Genomic DNA, 22,486 nt, shown 5'->3' with positions numbered 1-22,486 from the left:
GGGGCAGGCGCGCTGGTCCCAGGACCCCCTGCCCCTCCCACCCCGTGCTCCGTGGGAGCAGCGAGGTTCCAACCCACCCTCGATCTGCGTGGCGTGGACCTGGGGCCCCAGCTCTGGGGAGTAGGATGTCCAGGGGCCACTGTCCCCCTCCCTCCTTGCTCCCCACTGAGAGGCTGGCTCCATCCCATCCCATCCCCACCTCCACAGGCTCCTCTCCCCTCCTCTGGAATTCACCCAAGGAGCCCCAGACGCCACACATGGCTCCCTTGGGGACCCTCCCTCAGCTATGTGGAATGGAGGGGACCCTGATCCCAGGGACTCTGCCCCTCCCCAAATCCTGGGCCAGGTGAACTGGTGTCCAGGTGAGCTGGGGCCATCTCTGAAGGTAGATTGTGGGGCTCCCCTGATCACAGCTGCAGCTTTGTGAGAACGGTTCCAGAAATATAAGGGTGAGTCCCCACAGGGGCCTACGGGGGGGGGGGGCTGACATGACTGTCTGGGGTCCACTGCCTACCCCTGCATTCTCAGAAGGACAGTGGGGAGGCCAAACTGGTTTATGGTCCTCTATTTACAGGTAAGGAAACTGAGGCACCAGAGAGTGAAGTGACTGGTCATGCCCCACAGGCAGACCCTTCCAAAGCTCATGCTTATGGGTGAGAAGGGGGAAGAGCGCTGTAGGATCAGACACATTGGGGGTCTGACCCAGAGCCTGGGAGACGGGCTTTTCCCAGGCCCCCGGAGGCTAAGAAAGCCACTGCTGCCCCCCATTCCTGCTCCCCAAATAAATCACTCCAAGCCACTTCTGAAATCAGTTTTTTATATTAAGCTATAAAAATCCGGACCATGTCCTGAGTACATACATACAAAAGCAGTACTATCAAAAATAATATTAATGACGTTATTACACACTAACTCCTACAAATGTACAAAGGCCTTTGTGCACCATTTACACAGGCCAGCTCCTGGCCACAGTACCTGGAAAGAGGGGACAAACCCCAGCTCAGTACTGTCAGAGGCACGCGGCTGAGGCGTGCCTAAGTCTGAACTGCACTGGCTGAACTGGAGGGCCTCGTGGGTGGGCAGAGGCCGGGGTGGGGGGGGTGACAGAGGGGTAGGATAAGGTGCCCTACAGGGAAGGGATGCATGAAGGCTGCAGTGGGCAAAATAGTGCCCCCCCCACCCCCAGAGATGCCCACGTCCTGACTCCTGGAGCTGTGATTATGTCAGGGTCCACGGCCAAGGGACCTGACATAATTAAGGAATTATGGCTGCTAATCAGCTAACCTTAAAATGGGGATGATCCCAGATTATCTAGGTGGGCCAAAGGTAATCAAAAGGGTCCTTAAAGCTGGAAAACGGGAGCGGAGGCAGGAGAGAAAGTCTGAGGTCTGTGATGTGAAAAAGGTTTGACTGGCCACTGATGGCTTTCAAGATGGAAGGCAGCCACGGGCCACGATATTCAGGCAGCCTCTAAAAACTGGGAAAAGCAACGAAATCCCCTCCAGAGCCTCCAGAAGGAGCCCGCCCTGCTGGGATCTTGGTTGTAGCCCATGAGACCTGTGTCAGACTTCTAACCTCCGGAACTGAAGGATAAGTTCCAACTGAAACTGCCACGTTTGTGGAAATGTGTTCCAGCAGCAACAGGGACACTGATACAGAGGCCAAGGGGTCAGAGGTCAGGCTTGCCCTGTCCAGACCTCAGGCTGACTTCCAGGAGGACCCATGGAGGCACCCCTGTCAGTGCATGGAGGACCCAGGAGGCCGAGACCCCAGATAAGAGTTCATTTTTGCCTCCTTGCCTTTCCAATTCTGCCTTCGAGTCCATAGACGTGCTGAGCCCAGCTCCATGCAGCTCCCCACACTGGGTGTCCCGCCCCGAGCTGGACCAGTAAACAAATCGGGACTTATCCAATTCTAGCTGCCCAGGGGTTTGTGCCTTAGCCAAGGCTGGGCAGAAACAGCAGCAGTAGGCCGGAAGCCTGTCGAGGAGCCAAGAAGCGGGGGCTGGTCTGAACAGCCCCCAAGTGGGTGGCTGCCCACCAAGGGGGGTGGTGCCCGATGCTCACTGTGTGCTCACAAGCAGGTCAGGTGGCAGGAAAAGCTAACCAACTTTTATAAGCGAAAATAGGGACTTGAAGGGCTCATGTGTCCCCGTGCTGACGTCCAGGATGCTTCGGATGCTCTTGACCTCACTGCTCGATAGGTTTCCCTTGATGGCCAAGATGGCACTCAAGTGGCCTTTGCTGGCAAGGAAAGCATCCTGTCAGTCCAGTCTAGTCACCAACACCCCTGCTCACCCCTCTTTCCAGCTCCCCAGACACCTGGCCCAAGCCACAGGGCCCCGCAGCCAAGCCCCTGCCCGTGAGGGGGACTCACTCGATCCTTTGCCCGCTGTACTCCAGCAACACTGGACATCTGTCCTTCCCTGGAGTGCACCGAACTCCTGCCCACCTCAGACCTCTGCACTGGCTGTTCCTCCTGAAATATTCTTCCCCACACTCTGGAGGTGAGCGGCTCCTTCTTACTCTTCGGGTCTCAGCTAAAATGTCACCTCCCCCAAGATTTCCCATCTCTAAAGTCAGCACCTCCTGTTATTCACAACCTTGCTTAAACAATCCTTACAGTTCGTAAGTTTATTTCTGTGCCTGATCACTTCATTATGACTCTCATCACGCTGCAACCTACACGAGGGAGGACTGAGACTGTTCTGTCTTCTACTTCATTGCAGAAGTAACGCATATACCTAGAACAGAGTTTGGCACTAAGCAGGAGGCCACTCAATAATGGGTAGATGGAGGGAGCGAGGGAGGATGGATGGGTAGATGGATGGACATGTGGGTGGGTGGGTAGATGGATAGATGGATGGATGGGGGACAGGTGGGTAGATGGATGAGGGGGTGGATGGATGAGGGGATGGGTAAGTGGGTTGGTGAGTAGACGGATGGGTAGATGGATAAATGGATGGATAGGCAGATCAGTGAATGGATGGCTGAGTAGATGGATGGATGACTAGGTAGGTGAATGGATAAATGGATGAATGAGTGGGTGGGGAGGTAGATGGATTGTTGGATAGGTAGACAGGTGGGTGACCAAATGGATGGATACCTCGATGGATGGGTAGATGAGTATATTGATGTTTGTATGGGTGGGTGGATGGATGGGTAAGTGGATGAGTGGATGGATAGGTAGGTTAGGGGGTAGATGGATGGGATGAATGGATGCATGGGTAGACGTAGACGGGTAGATGAATAGGTAGCTAAATGGATGGATGGATGAATGAGTAGGTGGAAGGGTAGACAGTTGGAGATAGGTAGAAGGGTGGATGAGCAGATGGCTGGATAGCTACACAGATGGGTAAATGAGTAGACATGTACATGGGTGTTTGGATGGATGGATGGATGGATAGATGGATAATTGATTGGTTGGATGACTGGATGGATGGATGGATGGGTGGATGGGTTGATGAGTGAATGGATAAATGGATGGATGGATGGATGGATGGATGGATGGATGGATGAGTGTATAGATAAGCAGACAGGTAGGTGGATGGATGGAGTGGATCAGCCAGAGACTAGACTAGGCTGGACTAGGCTAAGCACTCCAACTCAAGACTGTGCAAACTTTCCCTGTCATGTCAGAAGACTCAGCCTAGAGAAAAAACTGCCCTAGTTCACCAGACCTTCAGGCAGCGGGGGGCTGCACCTCCACTCTGAGGATCCCTAGGATGACCTCAGCTTCACTCCTGACTTGCCATGACCTCTAGCAGGTCTCCAGTCTCTCTGGTCTCAGTTTCCCCTCTGAGGGCAGTATCATATTAGGCTAGAACCATGGACTGTGGAGCCAGACTACCTGGCTTTGCCATATTGGCTTTACCACTGACCAGCTGTGTCACCTTAGACAAGTTCCTTAAGCTCAGACCTCACCAGCATCATAAGGTGGTCAGTGAGCTTCAGACGCATGAGCTGCTGTAAAGGTCCTGGCAGCGTCGGGCACACAGTCAGCCCTCAGCACAGGCTAACTGCTGGGACTGCATCCTTAAGGCCAGTATCTGAGCTCTACCAGCCCTGCAGGGACCGACTCCGGCCCTACCAGGCTCCGACCGGGTCCAGCAGGGCCATGCTGACTGCCCAGGTCCCGTGGCGCCCTTGTTTCTCACCTGAAGTCAGGGTACCAGGTCGCATAAGTGGCCACCTCGATCTTGATGGCACTGGGGTCTTGCAGGCGAATGATCTCGGCAAGCTTGGGGAGGGCGTGATGCAGCCAGGTCGCTGGGGAGCCCTGCAGGCACAGGTGTGGTTGGAGGTAGGCTGCCCCTTCCCCAAAAGGCACCCAAGGGCTCAGAGAAGTTCAGGTCAGAACCGATCGGGTTTGGAGTGGCCTGGGGTCGTGCCTGACCCTGAAGGGACTTGGGGGGAGGGGCCGCCCATCCCAGTGGCGCTTGGGAAGGGTAGACAGGAGCTTACATTCTGAGTGCAGAAACGCTGGATGAGCTCGGCATTGGCCAGGATGTGACCCGCCAGTTGCTGCTGCTGCTCCGCGGACTTGAGGACCAGGCTCCGCTTGCTGAGGCGGACGATGTACTCCTTCACCAGGTGCAGGTGTACAACCTCCATGAGCTCCTGGGAGGCGAGCGGGCGGGGACACGTGAGCCATCACCGCTGGGGAGCTCACCACCTTCCCTCGAAGCCTTGAAGCCAGGACTCCGGGGAGGGGCAGAGGCCAAGCAAAAGAGTGGTACGTGTGCATGTGTGTGTGTGCGTGTGTTTTCTGAGTGTGTATGTGCACGATAGCGTGTGTCCAGACTGTCCCTCCCGGCCCTCCCCGCCGGGCCCAGCCATCAGCCCGGCACCTCCTCACCTCCCGGAAACAGTCATGCAGTTCCGAAAACTCAGGCAGCCTCTCGCCCACGGTGGAGATGATTTTCTCCAGGGTCTGCGCGGGGGCGGCCCAGCGGGTCTGTGTAAACCTCTTAAACAGCGGCTGTGACAGGAGAGAGGCAGGATGTCTGGTCACGCCCTCCAGAGGAAGGGCCACCAGCCGCAGACACACGCACGCGGACACACAGGGCCCAGTGCAGGGGCAAGGGGGTCTCGAGGACTCCCCAGGGAACTCAAGTCCCTGTTCACAGACGGGAAGTGGAGACAGGGTCCGTGTACCCTTCTCCAAGGTCAACCAGCTGCAGCTCTGGAGCCAGGACAACCATCTGTCTGCCTTGGGGCCTTTTCCACCGCCCCCTCTGAAATAAATAAATTCCTGCATAAACAAGGGTTTGTGCTTGGCTGAGCCTCTAAAGACCTGTGCCAAGTCACCCAGGGTCACTGCCCGGCCTTCACCACTGGCTGGCCACTCATGGCTGCCTGTCCTGAGCAGCAGGGACAAGGCGGGCTCCCACAGAAAGCAGGCAGGGAACCCTCCTCTTCATTTCCAGGGACCCCTGCCTCGCCCTCTGCTACGGGAGCCAAGGGCTTTCTGCATATTTTTTGGCCCAGAACAGATGAGGCAGTGGCCATCAAAGGCTCTGGGCATCACAGCTGGGAGTCGGGCATGGGGACACGGCATGGGCGGGTGGGTCTGGGGGAGCTGCAGAAAAAGCGTGCAGGCTCAGGACGGGGTCTTGATGTGGGAAGGGGCACTAAAGCTCCCAGCCCTGGGCAACCCCTCTGAGGCCAAGCCCGGGCTGAAATGGTGGGGATGAGGTCAAAGCCCTCCATGGCCCCCATCGCCTGGGCAGCACGGGCCTCAACAGCTGGCCGTACAAGTGCCAGGCACTGGCTTCTGCCCTTCCTCCCCTCCCGGGCCCCCTCCGTCCCCCCCTCCAATGCTAAGCTCAGCGTGCATCCCAGGGCGGGGGTCTCCCTCTACCTTCAGGTCCCCGAACAGGCTCTGGAGCAGGGTGTCAAAGCCGTGACTCTTGAGCTCACTCAGGGGGCCCAGCAGGTGGCCGGGGAGGTCTTGTGTCTGCCATTTCTGCTGCATGGCTGTCCTGGAAGGACATGGATGGAGGCAGGGAGGTCAACCTACAGCCCCACACCCAGAGAGCCCAATGCCCTCGGCAAATCTTCCTAAACCACCTTTTCACTTTAGAACCTTCCGTGACTCCCCATTCCCTGTGGAAGCAAGTCCAAGTCAACCCATCTCTGTGCCCCAGGCGGCACCCAGCCCTTCTCAGCCCCTGGAAACACCTGCACCATATGCTCTTAACCCACATCTGCTTCACGGATGTAATCACTGCGCCTACTTCACAAGGGTGTCATGAGAATAAAATAAGAAATAAATCCTCCGCAGGAGTGCTGGCCCACCAGCACTTGATAAACGTTGCTGCCGCTGCCCCTACAGACCCCGATCAACTCACAGGCCATGCTCGTTCGAATTCCACATCTTCGCTTATGCTGCACCCCCCACCCCCTCCCGAACCCTGCAACTCCTCTCCCCCTTCCAGCTGCCCTTCCCTCCAATAGGCTGGCAGGCCCAGTGATTCCCGCTGCCACAAACCCCTCCTAGCGCCCTTACCGGAAGGACAGGCAGTTGTTGATATTGGCAATGACATTGGCCCTGTAATTTCTCAGCTGCTTGCCTCTCTCCAGAAATTCATCAAAGGCTCGCTGGTAGCTGTTGAAACCGGAAGGGGCACATGCCGGACCCGCACAAACACCCGGACAATAGCAGCCTCCGGCCAGCCCAGCAGCCTCCCTGGGTCTACAGAGTGCTTTTCCGGTTGACAGGCTCCCTGCAGTCCAGGGAGGGGCTGCTGGCCCCGGAGCATCACGGAACGGGCTTCACACGCTAAAGCCAGTGGGGTCAAGGCTCCCGCTGCCCCCACTCCTCCCTCCAGATCCCTCTATAGCTGGAGGACTGGAGAGGGGGGGTTAGGGGTGGGGAGGGAGCAGCCAAGAGAAATGCAGGGCTGGAGACACGGCGCGCCACCAGAAGGGAAGCCAGCAGCCTCATGGGGGGGGGGGGTCCTCTTTGCAGCTGGAGGCTGCAGTGCTGAGAGCTTCTTGCTGAGTGGGAGGGGGTGGGTGGTCAGATCACCTGAGGCACTCAGGGGTCCCAGGAGAGGTGTGGGGGCAGAAAGGACTCCTGCTTATAGTGACAGACACCCCAGAGGCAGGAAAGGGATACCCACCTGGGCCACAAGGGAGGACAGACGGCTCTGAGAGGAGTGGCTAGGCAGACCGCCCCCCCCCCGCCCCCCGCACACCCACCTCCTCAGGAATGTAGCCAGCTCCAGGAGCAGCATCTGCTTTATCTGCGTGCCCAGGTCAAGGGTGATGCTCTCGGCCTTGGCCTGGCCCTGGGAGACGATCTGCAGGGGTGAGGGGAGAGCTGAGCAAGAGCCCACCTGGACCAGGACCGGGGAACATGCAGGAACAAGGGGCGGGTGGTGCTTGGAGTGGACATGTGCGTGCGCACACGCAGGGATTCCATGGGTGTGGGCCCCGCACGGTGCACGGCTTCTCGCACGCAGCCTGTACGAGAGCACGAGGGGCCGGCTGTGCTACCTGGATGATGTCAATGGCCAGCTCGCTGTGGCAGTGGCTGTCCAGCCTCTGGGGAGCCACATCCCGGGCCCAGCGCTGACACTCTAGCTCCAGGGCACGGGCCATCAACTCCTTCACACTGGTCTGTGGGGAGGAGAGGCAGGTTAGGGTAGCACAGCCCATCACCCTGCCCACGTGGAAGAGTCCCTGTCAAGCTCCTTGCCTGCGTCCTGTCTCCGAGCCTCCCCTAGCTTCCTTCCTGCCCCCCCCCCCCATCGCCCCCGCCCTGGCGCTGGACTCACCATCTCATTGGACAGGAACGTGGCCTCCAGCAGCCGGATCTGCCTGGGGGGCAGGAGGCTCCCAAGGTTGAGTCTCTGCAGCTCCCCGGCCAGCTTCGGACTGTTGATGATGTCACTGCAGGCAAAGGGGGGCTAGCATGAGGAAGCCTGCACCCCCTCGGCGCCTCGCCCGAGCGAGAGCCTGCCTTCGCAGCCTCAGTCCCTGGCGGGCCCAGAACTCGATCGCCCTGCCCCATCCCTGCTTCTCCGTCTCTGTCTGCCCAGTTTGGCTCAGGTCAGAAGCCCGCCTGATGCCCGGCCTCTACCAGCTCTCCCCGGGGTCATGGCAGAGGCCTCCTCTCCAGCCTCCTGGCTCCCACCCTCGTCCCCAGCAATCCCTCCTCCAGCCGGCAGGCGGAACTGCCTCTCGAACCCAACTCCGGCCTCCTCCCTGCCACAAGGCCTCCGTCTCATACAGATAAAACCCGGCTCCTTTGGTGGCAGCTGTGAGACAAGCCACTCGCTCTCGGCCTCGCCCCGACCTCATCTCCTCACTGCTGGCCTCAGGCATCCTGCCAGCCCTATTCTACCACCCCCAGGTTGGCCCTGCTGCCCCCGGAGGGTGGGTCAGTCCCGGCCGGAAGGGCTGCCCCACCCCAGCTACTCCACTCATTCTGTGGCGCCTGTGTGGGACCCCGGGTCCCCAGGGACTGCCCAGCCCTGGCACTTCCTCAGAGGCCTTTATCCGCCTGGACACTTGCCCCTCTCCTCTGTCTGGATGTGGCTGCGTCCCTCTGCTCCCTGCATTCTGGCCACTCTGGCCACAAAGGCCCCGACGGCACCTCCTGAGACTCCCTCTCCCCACGGCTCCACTCAGCTGGCCTCACTTTCTGCTGCGCTGACCCCAGTGGGCCCCAGGCCAAAAGCCCCGAGGTCACTGGGACAGGAAGGCTGAGGTGCAAGTGCCCAGCCGTTCCTGGTGAGTTAGGATAAGCAAGAAGAAACTGGCTCACGACCGGCCTGTCTCTCCCACAGATCCTGCCCTACGCCAATCTCCCTGCACCCTGCTGCCTCGCCCACTGCCCCCGCAGGGCCCTTCCTCTCGCCCCCCGCTGGAGGCCGACCCACCAGCCCCAGCTGAGACCCCTGGCCACCCAGATTTATCTCCGAGACCCTCAGACACTGCTCACGCTGTCTATACCTCCAGGCTTCCTGCAGGCTTCACACTGGGGACCAGGGTCAGCCCCCATAGGAGCCCCCGGCATTCCGTGCCCTGGACCTTTCCACACGGCGCTGCCAGTCTTTCCTCACCCTGCTTGTACAAATGACAGATGCGCTCAGGGCCCCGCGGAGTCTGGGTCAATCAGAGGAGACCCGAGGCACCCCGAGGCACTCTGTTAGCAGAGCCAGCCTCCCACCCAGGGAGCCCTGGGCCTCAGTGGCCAGAACCCAGCTCTGCAGTGGGCTCACGGGGTGACCCGGCTCGATGGCCACACAGCTCTGCTGCACCCCTGGGAGTGCCCCATAGCCTGCCGGGTAAATCCAAACACTGGCAAGCTCTGCACAGCTGCCAGAACGTGTCAGGGCTCAGCCTCTGGGCGGTGGAAGATGACTCCTTTTGCGGGGACATCGTTCTCCAGTTTCTTCCAGGCCTGCCGTGTCCCCTCCCCTGCCTGCCTCTCTTACTTCCGGCCACGGGCAGAATTTGGTTCCCCCTCCCTTCCCTCCTCTTCCTCCTCCTCCACCACCTCCTGGACGGCTTCCTCAAGTGACTCAGGCTGGTCAGGGCCCCTGCTCCTGGTTCCCACGGTCCCTGGTCTCCTCTGCCACCGCCCTCCCTGCCCTGGATGGTCACCACCTGGCCCCCTCCTCAGGATGGGAGCTCAGGAACGAATGACGAAGTCCCTGCCGTTCTCGGCGGCTCAGTTTCCCCAGCTGTGGAAGGTGGCCGAAGCCAGGAAACGAAAGGTTTCGAGTGCAAAGCAGCGCGGGCCCTGCTCCTTTGAGTCTCTGGGGCCAGACAGACGGCAGAGACTCCCTGAGCACCGCTCCCAGCGCGGCCTCCTCACTCACTTGGGGTAGAGGTTCTGCACCCAGACCAGCAGCATGTAGGTGTCGCGCTCGCACAGCTCGAACTGCGCCATGGCCGCCAGCTGGGCCGCGAAGTGCCGGTGGTAGCTCTCCGCGTAGGCGGCCACCACGTCCAGCTCGGCGGGGAACAGCGGCTTCAGTCGCTCCACCACGGCCTCCAGGTCCTCCTTCATGGTGCGGCCCATGTGCAGAAAGGTGCGCTCGGCCTCCGAGAGGCCCTCGGCGCCCGCGGCGGGCCGGCGGCCCAGGCGCTCCTCGGCCGCCTCCTCCACGCCGCGCCGCCACAGCTGCAGCCAGCGCCGGGGCCGCGCGGACACCAGCGCCCCGGAGCCCCCGGCCGCCGCCGTCGCCGCCCGGCGGTCCTCGCGCTCCTGCTCCGTCAGCACCGCCAGCGCCTGGCGCAGCCGCTCGGGCGCCACGTCCAGCGGCCGCAGCAGCAGGCCGAGCACCTGGTGGCGCAGCAGCGCGTACAGCGCCTCCACCTTGCTCTGGCGCCGCACCAGCTCCTCCGCGCTCTCGCCGCCCGCCGCCGCCGCCGCCTGCAGCTCGCGCTCCAGCACCAGCAGCGGCCGCGCCGCCTCCAGCCGCCCGCGCTCCAGGTCCGCCTTGAGCTCCTCCGCTGCGGGTCCGGGGACACGCCGTCAGCGGGCGCCCGGGAGGGGGCGTCGCACGCCCCGGGCCCGGGCGGAAGCGGGTCGGCCTCCTCCCGGCGCGGCGGGGCCAAGCCCGTCTCTCCCGCGCTCGCGCCCCCGCCGGCTCCGATCCCGGGTACCCACGCCCCCCGGGGCCCCGGCCTACCTGTGGGCAGCGGGCCACTCAGCTCAGGCTGGGACTCGGGCTGGCCCTCTGGCTCTGCTGAGCTGGGCTGACCCTTCTTCTTCCTTCCTTTGGTGAAGACGCTGAACACGTTGGCCAGTCCTTTTGGCCTCTTCTTCTTCTTCTTCTTGGTAGCCTCTTCCTCATCCCTGTCCGGGGCTCCCTTGGCCTCCTGGGGTGGCACCAGGTCCTCAGAAGAGGCCTCTGACATGGAGGCCTCTGATTCCACCTCTGAGGTGGGGGGCAACTTCTGGGAGCTTCTGGGGAGGTCGGGAACCCCTGGGACAGTCTGCTGGCCGGGTAGGCCTTGGAAGAAGGTCATCATCTTCAGCATCACCCCGACTCGGGCCTGCAGATGGGCAACAGGCAAGGGGAGAGGGAAGGTAAGAGCGGCTACAGCAGACAGGCCCCAGCACACATCCGTAGGGGCAGCCATGAGCCTGCTTGGCCTGTTTTCACCGTGTGACCTTCCGGGTCTGGTGATCCCGGCCCAGAGCGGCACGAACAATTCAGCTCCCTCCCCGGACACCAGTTTCTCAGCACCTATGGTTTCTCTTCCAGGACTGCCGAGTCCCTCCCGAGATCACCAGAGGCAGGGAGGAATCTGGGCATGTCAGGTGTCCCAGGCAGAGGGGGCCTTCACTTCATTTCGGCAAATCCTCCTGGGCCAGGAGAAAGGACCGGAGGGTGCGAGTGCCATCCTGCATCCCGTGAGACCCTGGGAGAGGAGGCAGAGCCCGGGCTGCTGTGCCTCTGCACAGAGCAAGAACTGAGGTCCACAAGGGTCACGGCACCAGCAGCTGCTCCATCTTGCCTGGTTCTTCTTGTCTGTGTGGAGTCCCAGAGGGATGCTCTGAGCAGAAACATGGCTGCTGCTCCTGCTGGGACCATGAGGGGAGCAGAGCCCCACCCGCCATCCTGGCTTTGGGGCTCACGTCTGGAAAGCGTAGTGCCCCTCAAACTTCCAAGGGTGGGAAGGGACCTCAGAGAGGCCTTCACACGCCAGCAGAGGCCAGGGGCCCGACGAGGCACCGAGCTATCTGAGGTCACCCAGCAACTCAGACCAGAAGCCAGGCTTCCTGGCTCTTGCTTTACCCCGCCGGTCCCAAATTTGGTGACATTGTCACCACAAAAGCCTCCACTTCCCACGCCCTTCCCAGGTGCCCATCACGCCTCTTCCTCATTCCCTTAAAGGGGGGGATTTATTGTCCTCATCACACAGAACTGACTCGGGGAAATGTGCCTGCGGTCAACAGCCTGGGCCTGGAACTCAGATCACCTGGTGCTGCGTCCTCCTGCCTCCCTGTCCCCCACCGCCTCGCAGGCTGCATTCAGAGAGGCAGGACCCCCTTGTGCCCAGCACCACCCCCGCCAGCACCGTAACCATTATCAGAGCAAGGCCGGTGGAGGGGAACATGGCTGAGCCCAGGAGAGGGGAGCAAGGCAGGGCTGGGAATGGGGAGCAGATAGGATCAGGCCTCCCTGATGACTGGGGCAATCCACCACCCTGGTGCCTGCCCCACCACCCAAGAGCAAACACAACAAGTTGTGACTCATGGAACACGATGACTTTGATTCACCTCTGCGGCAACTCTGCAAGGCAGATGGAATGATCCATCATGCAGGAGAAATTGAGGCGAGGAGGGGTGTGGGAGATGCTTGCCACAAGCCCATAGCAGGCATGGATCAGGGCTGTCAGACCCTTTTCACAGCCCCTGCGGCATCCCCACCAGCCCAACTACCCCCCGCCCCACATCCCTCCAGGGCCTCATCACAAACCCCTGAGTTTGGCCAGAGCCGCTTGGGGGACAGATGGCCTGAGTTTCTCCCAAGTGGCTTCACCAAGTGCCCTCAGCAGAGTCCAACACCGCTGGACCTCAGCTGTCTCCCTGTGCCATTTGGGCTGAGGCTTCCGCTCCAGGACCAAGCAGGGGGTGCTCCGGGGAGCCCCAAAGCCAAGGCGCAAGGCTGCCAGGCTCTCCCGCCCTTCCCACCCACTGCCCCAGCCCTCTCCCAATCTGTCCCGTTGGCATACTGCACACCCTCAGGAGCTGGTCTGGCCAGCAGGCCGGGGCTACTGGGCACCACCCTGAGTGGCCAGGCCCCACTTCTGCCCTCCCTTCCTTGTCCCACACCTCCTCGGTCCCCACACATGCTAGGCTCTATCTGGCCTCCAGACCTGGCTCCTGCGGGTCCCCACACAAAATCTTTCTCACACCTTGAGGTCCTGCAGCAGCCCCCTTGGCTGGGTCCCGGGACTTGATTTTCAGAGGCGGCTGGTGCAGTGGAAAGTTAACGGGCTAGGGGATCAGCGGCACCACTCACTAGCATGTGGGCAATAACTCCCTTCATTGGCCTCAGTTTCCCCATCTGTGAAATGAAGATGACGACCCCCACCTCACAGGGCTGCTGAAGGAAGTGGCAAAACCCCACCGCCATGTGCTGGCCCCCAGCCAGCCTTTGTAAGGAAGGGGTGCCCTTGTCTGTGAAGCCAACCTCAGCATTGGGGTAGAGTGGAGGAGGGCAGGAAAGGCGTCCCTTCAAGCCTGGGCTCTAGGCTAGGCACGCCGACACAAGGGACCGGCTCAGTCATATCATGTGACCACAGCCTGTGGCCCAGCAGCACCCCCCCCCCACCCCATCCCAGCCTCCCAACTTCTTCTCAGGCACCGCACACCCCTTTACCTCCTTTCTGGGTCAGGGCTGAGGTTCACAATTTCTCATGGCCTCTGTCCCTGGCTCCTCTGTCCTGGCCCAGAGACGGAGGGCACAGCCATCCCCCCAAGTGAGGACACCCAGACCCAGGCAGGCAGAGTGACTTGGCCTAGGTCACACAAGCCAGCCAGCCCCACCTCCTTCAGCCTCCCTACTGCGGAAGGATCAGAGACCCCTGCGCCTTGCCCCCACACTCCTCCCCCCTGCCTCTTGCAGGACGGAGCTCTTGGCTGGGGGCACCAAATCCGGGCCCCCTGCACCCTGACGCGCCGCCGCTCAGCGCAGGGGCCTCAGTTTCCCTAGAAGTGGGGCCGCCGGAGGCCTGGGGCCCTCGGAGCCTTCTGCCCCCTCGGTCCGGACGTGCCCTGGCCGCTCCGTCGGGGGGGATCGGCCGGGAACCCGGGGCGGAGGCGGGCGGGCAGCCGCGCGGAGCGGCGGGGGACAGACGCTGCGCGGGTGGAGGTCACTTACTGTGTCCGGGCCGGGCCGCCGCTGTCCCCGCAGAGCCCGGCGCCGCCTGAAATAGTCGCAGACCCCGCCCCCGCCCGCCCTCCTGCCCCGCCCGCGGCAGGCGCGGAAACCCCGCGGGCGGGGGCCCGGCCCGAGTGTTCCCGAGTCCCGAGTCGCGCGCGCCCCGCCGAGGGGAGTGGGGGCGGCACTGCTTGGCACCAGCCCGGGCGGGGTGGGGGGGCTGGCCGGGCGTCGCCGCGGCTTGGGGGCGCGGGAACCGCACCCTGGGTGGACGGGGACCCGCCAGGCGCTGGCATTGTCCGACCACGGCTTCTGATTGGCCGGCTGGAAGGGGCTCGGGACCTCTGTCCCGCGTCACAGAGCCAGCACCCGCCCCGGCTCCCGAGCTCTCTCCCCGCGGGGTCCCGGGGACCGTCCCACCCTGACTCCCTGGGCCGCGCGAGGGTTGCCCCCTCTGGGTAGAGCGTCCCGGCTCCGGGTATCCGGGAGGCAGGGGGGCGGCGCTGCTGGAGGAGGCGGGGAGGGGAAGGGGGCCGCAGGGCTGGCCAGCTACTGACACAGCGCACCGTGCTGGGGGTTTGGCATCCGCTCGTTCAAGAGCCTGGCTCGAAAGGGGGCAGAAAGGTGACGTGACCTCCAAGTCGCCCGAGGTTGCACACCGTGCTGCGGACTCCCGCGGGGGCACTTTCCCTTCCTGGGATTGGGGTGGGGCCGGGACGTCTTCCGAGGCACCAGGCCCAGACCCTTGCAGCTCAGGCTTGATCCTCACGCAGTGCAGCCTTGTCCTTACTGGCCTTGGGCAGGCCAGGCCCCTTTCTGGGCCTCAGTTTCCTCATCCAAACCCAGTTTCTCCCTCTCTCTGGGTCTGGGGGAGCTGAGGGGGGGCGGGCGTTGCTGGTGAAGAGCAACCATTAGCGCCTCACCCCCTTCCCCATTTCTTGTTTTAGGAATTCTTGCCTTCTGGAAAGAGTGGTGTCATTGAGGAATTCCCCAGCTGGGCACCGGCTTCCCTTTTACTTCTTGCTAGAGCCTCTGCCCCTTCCAACCTTTTGTTTGCCTCTGCCCTTGGTCTCTCTCCCCCAACGTGTGGATTCCTGCTCCCCGTACCAGCTGGGCAAAGATCTCTGAGGTCAGGGAGTAGGTGGGGTAGAGGGGAGCTGGGGGGTGCCCTTTGCACTAAGAACTTCTTCTTCCTCCTTGGGAGTGGTGGTCAAGTACCAGGCTTGGGCTTGGCTACAGATCCTGCCCCTGGGGGGCACTTGTGGGGGGACCTCAGGAAATGGCAGTAAGACGGATTCCACACTCTCTTTCCCTAAGTGTCTGGTGGGGGGGGGGGGGCGGTGACCATTGCAGAGGAGCCAACAGAGCCACAGTGCCCCGGGGCTGGGAGGGTCATTCCATTTCCTCCCTGGTGAACAGACTATGGGGATGAAAGGCCACTCCCCCAAGTTCATCCAGCCAGACAGGGGCCAGGAGGGTGGGAGCCAAGGGGTCCTGGCTCATTGCCTCCTGTGGCCACATTGTGCAATCCCCACACTTTCCTGCCAGCCCTCCTCTCCTCTCCCCAAACAGATTGGGAAATCACTGGAGAATCTGAAGTTTTCTGGGTCATTGTGGGTGTGTGTCCGGGGGAGGGGGTTGTCAGGCCCACACACCCCACCACCCATCAGAGCCCCAGATCCTGATCAGCAGAGACAGGACGGACACTTCACAGGGCAGGTGCTGGGCAGCCAACTTCATCCCTGGATGCCCAGGCTGCCTGGGCTCCCTCTCCATGGCCTCACCCTGGGCAGCAGCCAAGAGTTGGGAAAAGTTGCCTTCTCCTTTGTGGTCGTACCATTCACTTCCCCTTTCCCTGAGTTGAGATAGGAGGTCAAGTGCTTCCTACACGGAGCCCCCAACACAAGGGAAATCCTCTGAAAACAGGGCTGCATAGACGGCCAGGGGACGACAGCCAGTGGGGCAGGTGCTGCTTTTATCCCATCTGGAGAGATGAGGAAACCTCCCCAAGAGGCCAGACACTTCCAGAGAAGGCCAGCCAAGGATTCCACCCTCAGCAGGAAATGAGCATCAGACGCTGGTTGGGGGTGTTCCTGCCAGCTGCTGTCCCAGTGGCCACCTCCCTGAGGGATGGGTAGGGGAGAGCAGGCCAGCTCCACCCGGAAGAGAGGGGTGGACAGCAGGCAGAGCAGAGTGGCATCAGACCCCTCCAGCCTAGCCCGGAAGTCAGGTGTATCAGCCCCTGGCCAGCAGTAGCGGTCAGCTCCTCACCGGCAGCCCAGGGCTCAGAAGCCCAGGACAAAGTGAGTTGGCCTCCTTTCCCTCTGCTCAGAAATGACAGCTGGTTGGTTTTTAAAGTTGTGATGAAGCACGCATAACGTAATTTCCCATTTTGACCATCTTAAGTATACAGTTGGGTGGTGTGTACATTATTACGCAATATTATTATTACTTCACCACCATCCCTCTCCAGAACATTTTTCACCTTGCAAGAATGAAATTCTGTACTTATTAAACGTTAACTCCCCGTTTCTTCTTCCTCGAGCCCCTGGCAATCACTGTTCCACTTTCTCTTTGTAAACTGGACTATTCCAAGCACCTCATAGAATTGGAATCATAACAGCATTACTCCTTTTGTAACTGGCTTATGTCGCTCAGCACGATGCCCCCAAGGGTCACCCATGTTGTAGCTGGGTCAGACTCTCCTTCCTTTTTCCAACTGAATATTTCATTGTTTATGCAACACGGCCTGTCGGTGGACGCTTGGATTGCTGCTACCCTGTGGCCGTCGTGAGTGATGCTGCTTTGAACGTGGGTGTGCAAATACCTGTTTGAGACCCTGCTTTCAACTCTGAGGGTGGTCAGTTGACGTGTGTTGGCCTCCACAGGTGCCGAGCTCTGTTCTAAGTGCTTTACATGCATTAGCAGACACTCCTTCACAGACGAGGGAAACAGAGGCACAGATAGGTCCAGTCATGTGCAGAAGGAGGGTGCAGCTTGGAGCAAGGGTCAGCAGGTGCAAAGGCCCAGGGAGGGGATCGCACAGGAATGAAGGGCTGGGCTTCACTGGGAAGACCCGGCCAAAGTGCCTTGGTTGCAAGGGCAGTGTTGACCGTGTGGTGGACTCCCCAGGACCGGGTGTCTAGGGCATTCCAGGATGTCACTGAGCCCTTCCCCCATGGCACAGGCCACTTCCTTTTGCGAGAAGACTATGCATTTACCACCACCCTAAACTGGCTCTCCAGTCCTACTTCTCCCTGTCCGTCTCAGGCCATCACCCGACCTGGGACCCTTCCCTCATCCTGGGGACACCCCACTCACCAAGGCACTGGGCAGAGCCATTGTATCCCCTGTTGACAGATGAGGAAACTGAGTCTCAGAGTGTAAGTGGACACAGAGTTTGAGGCCTTGAGTCTGTGGTCCCTGCTGCCACTGACCTTTCCCAAAAGGGGAAGTCACTTGTTCAAGGGTATCTGAAGTTGCACCAGACCTCAGCTGGAGTCTGCTGACCTCCCCAGGGACCATGGGATGGCCAGGACAGCTGACCGGGAACCTCCCTCACAGGGCATGCCCGCCCTCACGCGCACTCACCAGGCCAAATGTTTACCAATAGATAGTGCCCCTCCCATCACCCATGAAGCCTCTCCCCTCCCCCCTCCCCCAGAGGAAGCCGGCAGCACCATCCCTTCAGCGTCTGCCTGATGGAGAAACTGAGGCAAGGGGAAATGGCTCCTGCAGCTCTTCCATGAGACTGGCCCACCTCAAGCCCAGCACTCTTCCAAGGAGTGCAGGGCAGTGCAAGTCAAGTTCAGCTCCTGTCTCTTCTGGCCTGGGGCTGCCCTGGGGCCCTTCTCCGAGTCCGTAGGATTTCCAGGAAAACGGCCAGGAGGCTTGCTCCCCCAAAGGCCCCACCAACGGCAGAGGCAAGTCACATGGCAGGGGCTCTCTGGGAATCCCAGCACCGCACGGGCCTGGCCAGGCGGGGACGAGAGGGATGCTTCCCCGCAGCCTCTCAGGGCCTGGGTGCTGAGAACTCCCCCTCATCCGACAGGGCACCGGAAGCTGCGAGCTTCTGGGTTTTGGAGAAGGCAGGCATGATGATGGGGGCTTGGGCGCGAAGACCACCTGGCCCCTGGGGAGCTGCGTCACTCACATCTGTATTTTCAGACACGTGGCTCCATCCCTCAGGCCTCAGTCTTCCCTCCTGGAAGTGGAGGGGACACACGCTCAGGAGGTTGCCAGGAAAGGCTTACGAGAGACGTGCGTGCAAAGAGCAGCAACGCTCCTCTTGGTGAGTGCAAGCCACAAGCCGGCTCTCATCCGGCACCATATTTGCGTTTTCTCATGTAATGCTTCCAATTTTACACCAGGAGATGGAACCCAGAGAGGGAGAGTAACTTGCTCAATGTCACACAGCCAAGAAGGTGCAGAGCTGGGGTCCCAGCCCGGGGTGTCTGAATCCAGAAGCTGACTCTTACCGCTGCCCCGAATCCACAGGAAGGGGGGAAGCCGTAAATCGCGGAGCACAGCCAGGCAGGCACCCAGTGGGTGCCCCAGAAACCGCGGGGCTTTTCATGACATTCCTCTTTTCCAACATCCTGAGATTCCATGATTTGGGGATTCTGGCAATCTGACGGTGTTAGGTTCTTTATCACTTGCTCTGTTTACAGGACTGCCCGCGTCCCCAACCGCCTCCAGCAAGAGGCTTCATGGATGCCTGACATTTCGTTATTCACGTATATTCTTCAGATGAGCATCGCTTTTTACAAATGCCAGTATCCTGTGAGGATCCCCTGGTTGCTTCTGGGGAAGGATATAGGGGATGGGAGTATGGAGACATCTCACCTTATAACCTTTTTGTACGTTTACAATTCTGAGCTATGTGGGGGCGCCTGGGTGGCTCGCTCAGTTAAGCATCTGACTCTTGATTGAAATCAAGATCATATCTCACAGTTTGTGAGTTCGAGCCCCGCGTCAGGCTTTGTGCGGACAGCACCGAGCCTGCTTGGGGTTCTCTCTCTCCCTCTCTCTCTCTCTCTCTCTCTCTCTCAAAATCAGTAAGTAAACATTAACAAAAATTCTGAGCTGTGTGATTGTGTCACTATCCAAAATATGAGAGTTAAAAATGAAAACATTTCACAAATAAATGTTAAAGGCCACTAACAGGTGGGGAGCTATACTGTGCAGAGTAGGGGAATCTCGAGAGGAGGAAAGTCTTTGCAATGGACCAGTCTAGGCCCCACGGGCCCCAGGAGAGGAGTGGACCCAGGGGTGGGCTTGACTTGTCTTGGGTTTAGTCCCCTCGAACCATTTCACCAGAGGAGGGCCCGGGGCGGGCCGGGGGGCGGGCTGAGACCCTGGCAGCACTTGCCCAGGGGAGCTCCCGGCACCGGGCACATCTCTCCCACAAGAGGGCCTGCACTGCCACCAGGGGGGCCTGGTCCTCCCAGACCCAGGCCTCTGTGGAGCTGGCCCTCATCAGCAGCATCCTTACGGGCCCCTCAGCACCCAGTGCTCCACAGCCAGCAGGGGAAGGGCGGGCCCTGACCTGGGAGAAGGGGCCCTCTGGCCTGCTGGAGTTCCCAAAGGGACTTGGTGGCAGCAAAGGAAGGAAGTGACAATGCGGCTGGAGGGTGACTCTGGGAACACTGCAGCCTCCTCTCCCCTCCCCTGAAGGGGTGGGGGCACCGTAAGGACTGCCTGCTGGCCGATGAGGGTGCCGCCCTATGTACGGGGGCTCCATGTGGTCAAGGGCCAGGAAGGAAGGGGCTGGGGTCACCAGGCAAGCAAGGAAGAGAGAGAGAGGCTGTACGGGGACAGAGGCGACACACTGTCATTCACAGCGTGCCCGGATCTGAGGACGGTCTCATCTACTCCCGCCCTCCCTCACCTATGGGGTGCTGCAGATGAGGGGACAGAGCCTCAGGGAGGAGATGGCCCCGGGTTACCAGCGAGGAGGGCAGAGCCGAGACCCGAAAACACTGCTGCCTGGTATGGCCCCGTGGGCTTGTATGGCACAACACTCTCCAGGGGAGCTGGGCCCAGCCACGAGTCCCAGCAGGGAGAGGAGCCCACAGAAGGCACGAGTCCGAGGCTGAGCTAGGGCGAGGCTCCTAGGTGACACTCCAGTCCCCGTCTGTCACCCCAGGATTGTCCTGGGGCTAGCAGGACTCTCAGGCTGTGGCTCACCATGTCCTGGGACCTGGGCACTCTGCCTTGGGCAGGGTGGCCCTCCGCATATTCTCACTGCCCTCCCCAGGTTGGGCTGGGGTCCCCAAAACTTCTCAGAGCAAGCCTTGTTTCAAGAGCCCGCAGGCTCGGGGCCAGAGGCCAGAAGCAACCCCCAAGGCAGGAAGGAACCCCAAGAAACGTGAGCATTGAAGGAAGCCAGGCTGAGCTGGAGAGGAAAGAGAAGGGAGCCGTGCAGGAGAAAGAGGGTAGCCAGACAGGGACGGAACCAGGGATCAGCTGGGAGGGCCCAGGACCCGAGTTCCAGGGGCAGATCGGATGTCCTGCTCCACCTGGGGAGTGCAGACACGGGGCAAGGCCCCTCCGTCCCCAGGCACATTCCAGGAACACCCATGCGCACATGCTTCCTTGTCAGCCAGACAACCTGGCCTACAAGTCCGGAAGCTGCCCTCTGAGCGCCAGCCCCTCCCCCACACTTGGCCCGGACAACAGGATGGCCAACGAAATACTCCAGGCTCTCCGCAAGGCCTCATAAGACCTGGTGGGATGGGAGAGCCAGGGGGTCTGAGGCAGAATGGCCAATGGCCAGAGTCCGGTGCCCCTGGCCTGGCCCACCTCTGGGCCCCAACCGTCCTGACCACAGCCTCGGAGGAGCTGCTGTCCAGCCTCCTGTGCATCTCAGCTTGGCCTCGGGAAGCCAGCCCCTGCCTCCAGGCGCTGCTGGGCTCACAGGAACACACACGAGGCACACACACCCGCCTGGGCATGAAGGTTCTTGCCAGGAAAATCTGATTCCCTGTCTCCAGGCCCAGACACACTCCGGAACATGGCCCTGGGTCTCAGCCTGAATCCTTTCCACTGCAACAGGATGCTCCTGTCGGCGAGGGGCTCCCCCACTTTGGCGCCTCCTCCCAGCCTCCTCCTGGGCGCCTTCCCCACTCACCGACCCCACTGGCCTCCGGCTTCGCTGTCACTCAGAGGCCCCCACTCCTGCACCAGGGCCTTTTTAAGTTTTGCTTGCAGACCATGGCCTGGCCAGGCCCTGGGGATGGCATTACAAGAGAGCCAGGCATCTGGTTTTCTGGCTGGCTCGTATGTAACCCTTCCCAGCCTGGGGGGCACAGACAGCACCCCCACTTCACAGCGAGGAAAACAGAGGCATGGAGAAGTAAAGGAATGTGCCTACGGTCTCACGACGGGAAAGTGGCAGGGCTGGGACTGCACCCTTCCCCACCTCTGCAGCCTGCCTCGGGAACCCAGCCCCAGGGCTCTCACCCTAGCCAGGGGCTCAGGGGGGCGGCGGGGAGGGGCAGGCGTGTTAGGGCCGGGGTCAGGGCAGGGGCTGCCGCTGGGGGGGCAGTTTCTGTGAGGAGACTGGGGCTCAAACATGGGGTATGGGCTCCCTAGGGAGAACCCGGCCAGGACCAAATCAAACCTTCTATGCCCCACCCCACCCAGCCTTGGACTCACCCAGGGCACTGATGGCTACTGAGGTCAAATGTGGAGTCGGGCTGGCCTGTCAGTCCCTGCCCTTCCTGGGGAAGGAGGTACCCCTCTGGTACCTCCCTTCCTCCTGACTGTGAGGGTCTCAGGCTACCTGTGCTGGGGCCTGATGTGAAGCAACCTCTACCCTCTGCTGGCCTCAGTTTCCCCACAAAGGAAAGACACAGGACTGCTCGTCAGTGTCGACACTGGAACACACTGTCCCCATCCTTAGCCTGGAGCCCGGGAGCCCCAACCACTCCTGATCCTCACTCCTGCTCTTCCCACCCCACCCCACCCCTCTGCATTACCTGCTTAGGGAAGGCTGGACACCCAGGCCTCCTGCCCGCCCACCCCTGACCCCCGCGTATCCACGGAGAGGCTGCCCCGGTACCTGCTCCCGCTCCCTTCAGCACCCCAACAAGACACAGTTCTCCAGCCTTGGTGTAGGGGTTGTGGCAGACCCGCCCCTGGCTGTCCACAGTGTAGGGAGATGGGCCTGAAAGGAGCTAGGGGAGTCAGATCCCCCACCGGCCTGGCCCTGCAGCCTTTCAGAACTCTCGTCTTGTCCTTGGGAGGCTCAACTTCACTGGGTTCTTAGAACCTTGGCCCACCTGCAGTTCCTTGCTCCCCACCTCTGCCAAGGTCACGGTCAGGCTCATGGGGGGTCTGCTGCAGAGGGATGGGCCAGGAAGGCACCTATCACTGTCTGCCTCAGCGTCTACCCCACCCCCTCCACACGCACACACCATCTCAGCACCCAGCCTCCCTGGCAAGCTGGAGGCTGCCAATGCAAATGGGTTTCTCAGCAGCCTTGCCAGAGGCTAGAGTCAAATTTCAGTGCCAGCTTTTCGGGAGAGAAGAACCGGGCGATGGGGGTGGATAACAGGTGCACGGTGGGGCAATGTCCTTGCAGCCCTGCCGGCCAAGCTGAGACCGGTAGGATCATGACCCCCCCCC

At 60.9% G+C, this 22,486-nt stretch overlaps 1 protein-coding gene and 1 long non-coding RNA gene across 4 annotated transcripts; one reads left to right on the top strand and one right to left on the bottom strand.

Moving 5' to 3' along the window:
* Nucleotides 1-797: 797 nt before the first annotated feature.
* TNFAIP2 (TNF alpha induced protein 2) lies at nucleotides 798-15,101 on the bottom strand. Of its 3 annotated transcripts, none has more exons than XM_027066693.2 (12): nucleotides 13,856-13,990; nucleotides 10,652-11,018; nucleotides 9,836-10,472; nucleotides 7,784-7,898; nucleotides 7,503-7,625; nucleotides 7,206-7,306; nucleotides 6,511-6,609; nucleotides 5,863-5,983; nucleotides 4,858-4,980; nucleotides 4,464-4,619; nucleotides 4,157-4,278; nucleotides 798-2,243 (listed from the first exon to the last, which is right to left on the bottom strand). In XM_027066693.2, exons 2-12 carry the CDS (start codon nucleotides 11,001-11,003, stop codon nucleotides 2,102-2,104), a joined length of 2,091 nt encoding a protein of 696 aa, XP_026922494.1. In that variant the 5' UTR covers nucleotides 11,004-11,018; nucleotides 13,856-13,990; the 3' UTR covers nucleotides 798-2,101. The 3 variants fall into 3 exon arrangements, 2 of the variants coding, with proteins under 2 accessions (XP_026922494.1, XP_026922495.1); XM_027066694.2 differs by lacking the exon at nucleotides 13,856-13,990 and adding an exon at nucleotides 13,355-13,847; XR_008299736.1 differs by lacking the exon at nucleotides 798-2,243 and having other exon boundaries at nucleotides 4,464-4,687; nucleotides 13,856-15,101.
* On the top strand, nucleotides 13,985-18,883 carry LOC106975976 (uncharacterized). Its single transcript, XR_008299737.1, has 5 exons — nucleotides 13,985-14,333; nucleotides 14,803-14,984; nucleotides 15,782-16,715; nucleotides 18,023-18,146; nucleotides 18,526-18,883. It is a non-coding gene; the product is annotated as an uncharacterized LOC106975976 (long non-coding RNA).
* Nucleotides 18,884-22,486: the final 3,603 nt, after the last annotated feature.

The sequence above is a fragment of the Acinonyx jubatus genome, chromosome B3, assembly GCF_027475565.1.
Source record: "Acinonyx jubatus isolate Ajub_Pintada_27869175 chromosome B3, VMU_Ajub_asm_v1.0, whole genome shotgun sequence".
NCBI lineage: Eukaryota > Metazoa > Chordata > Mammalia > Carnivora > Felidae > Acinonyx > Acinonyx jubatus.
This window is presented reverse-complemented; position numbering and strand designations above follow the sequence as displayed.

Bases quoted from the DNA above. Each gene is read 5' to 3' on its own strand.
- TNFAIP2 (XM_027066693.2), bottom strand. From the start codon at position 11,003: ATGCTGAAGATGATGACCTTCTTCCAAGGCCTACCCGGCCAGCAGACT. The intron at 7,899-9,835 runs GTGAGTGAGGAG...CTTTGCCTGCAG, and splicing joins GTGCAGAACCTCTACCCCAA to TGACATCATCAACAGTCCGA. The intron at 6,610-7,205 runs GTGGGTGTGCGG...CGGTTTCAACAG, and splicing joins CTGGCTACATTCCTGAGGAG to CTACCAGCGAGCCTTTGATG.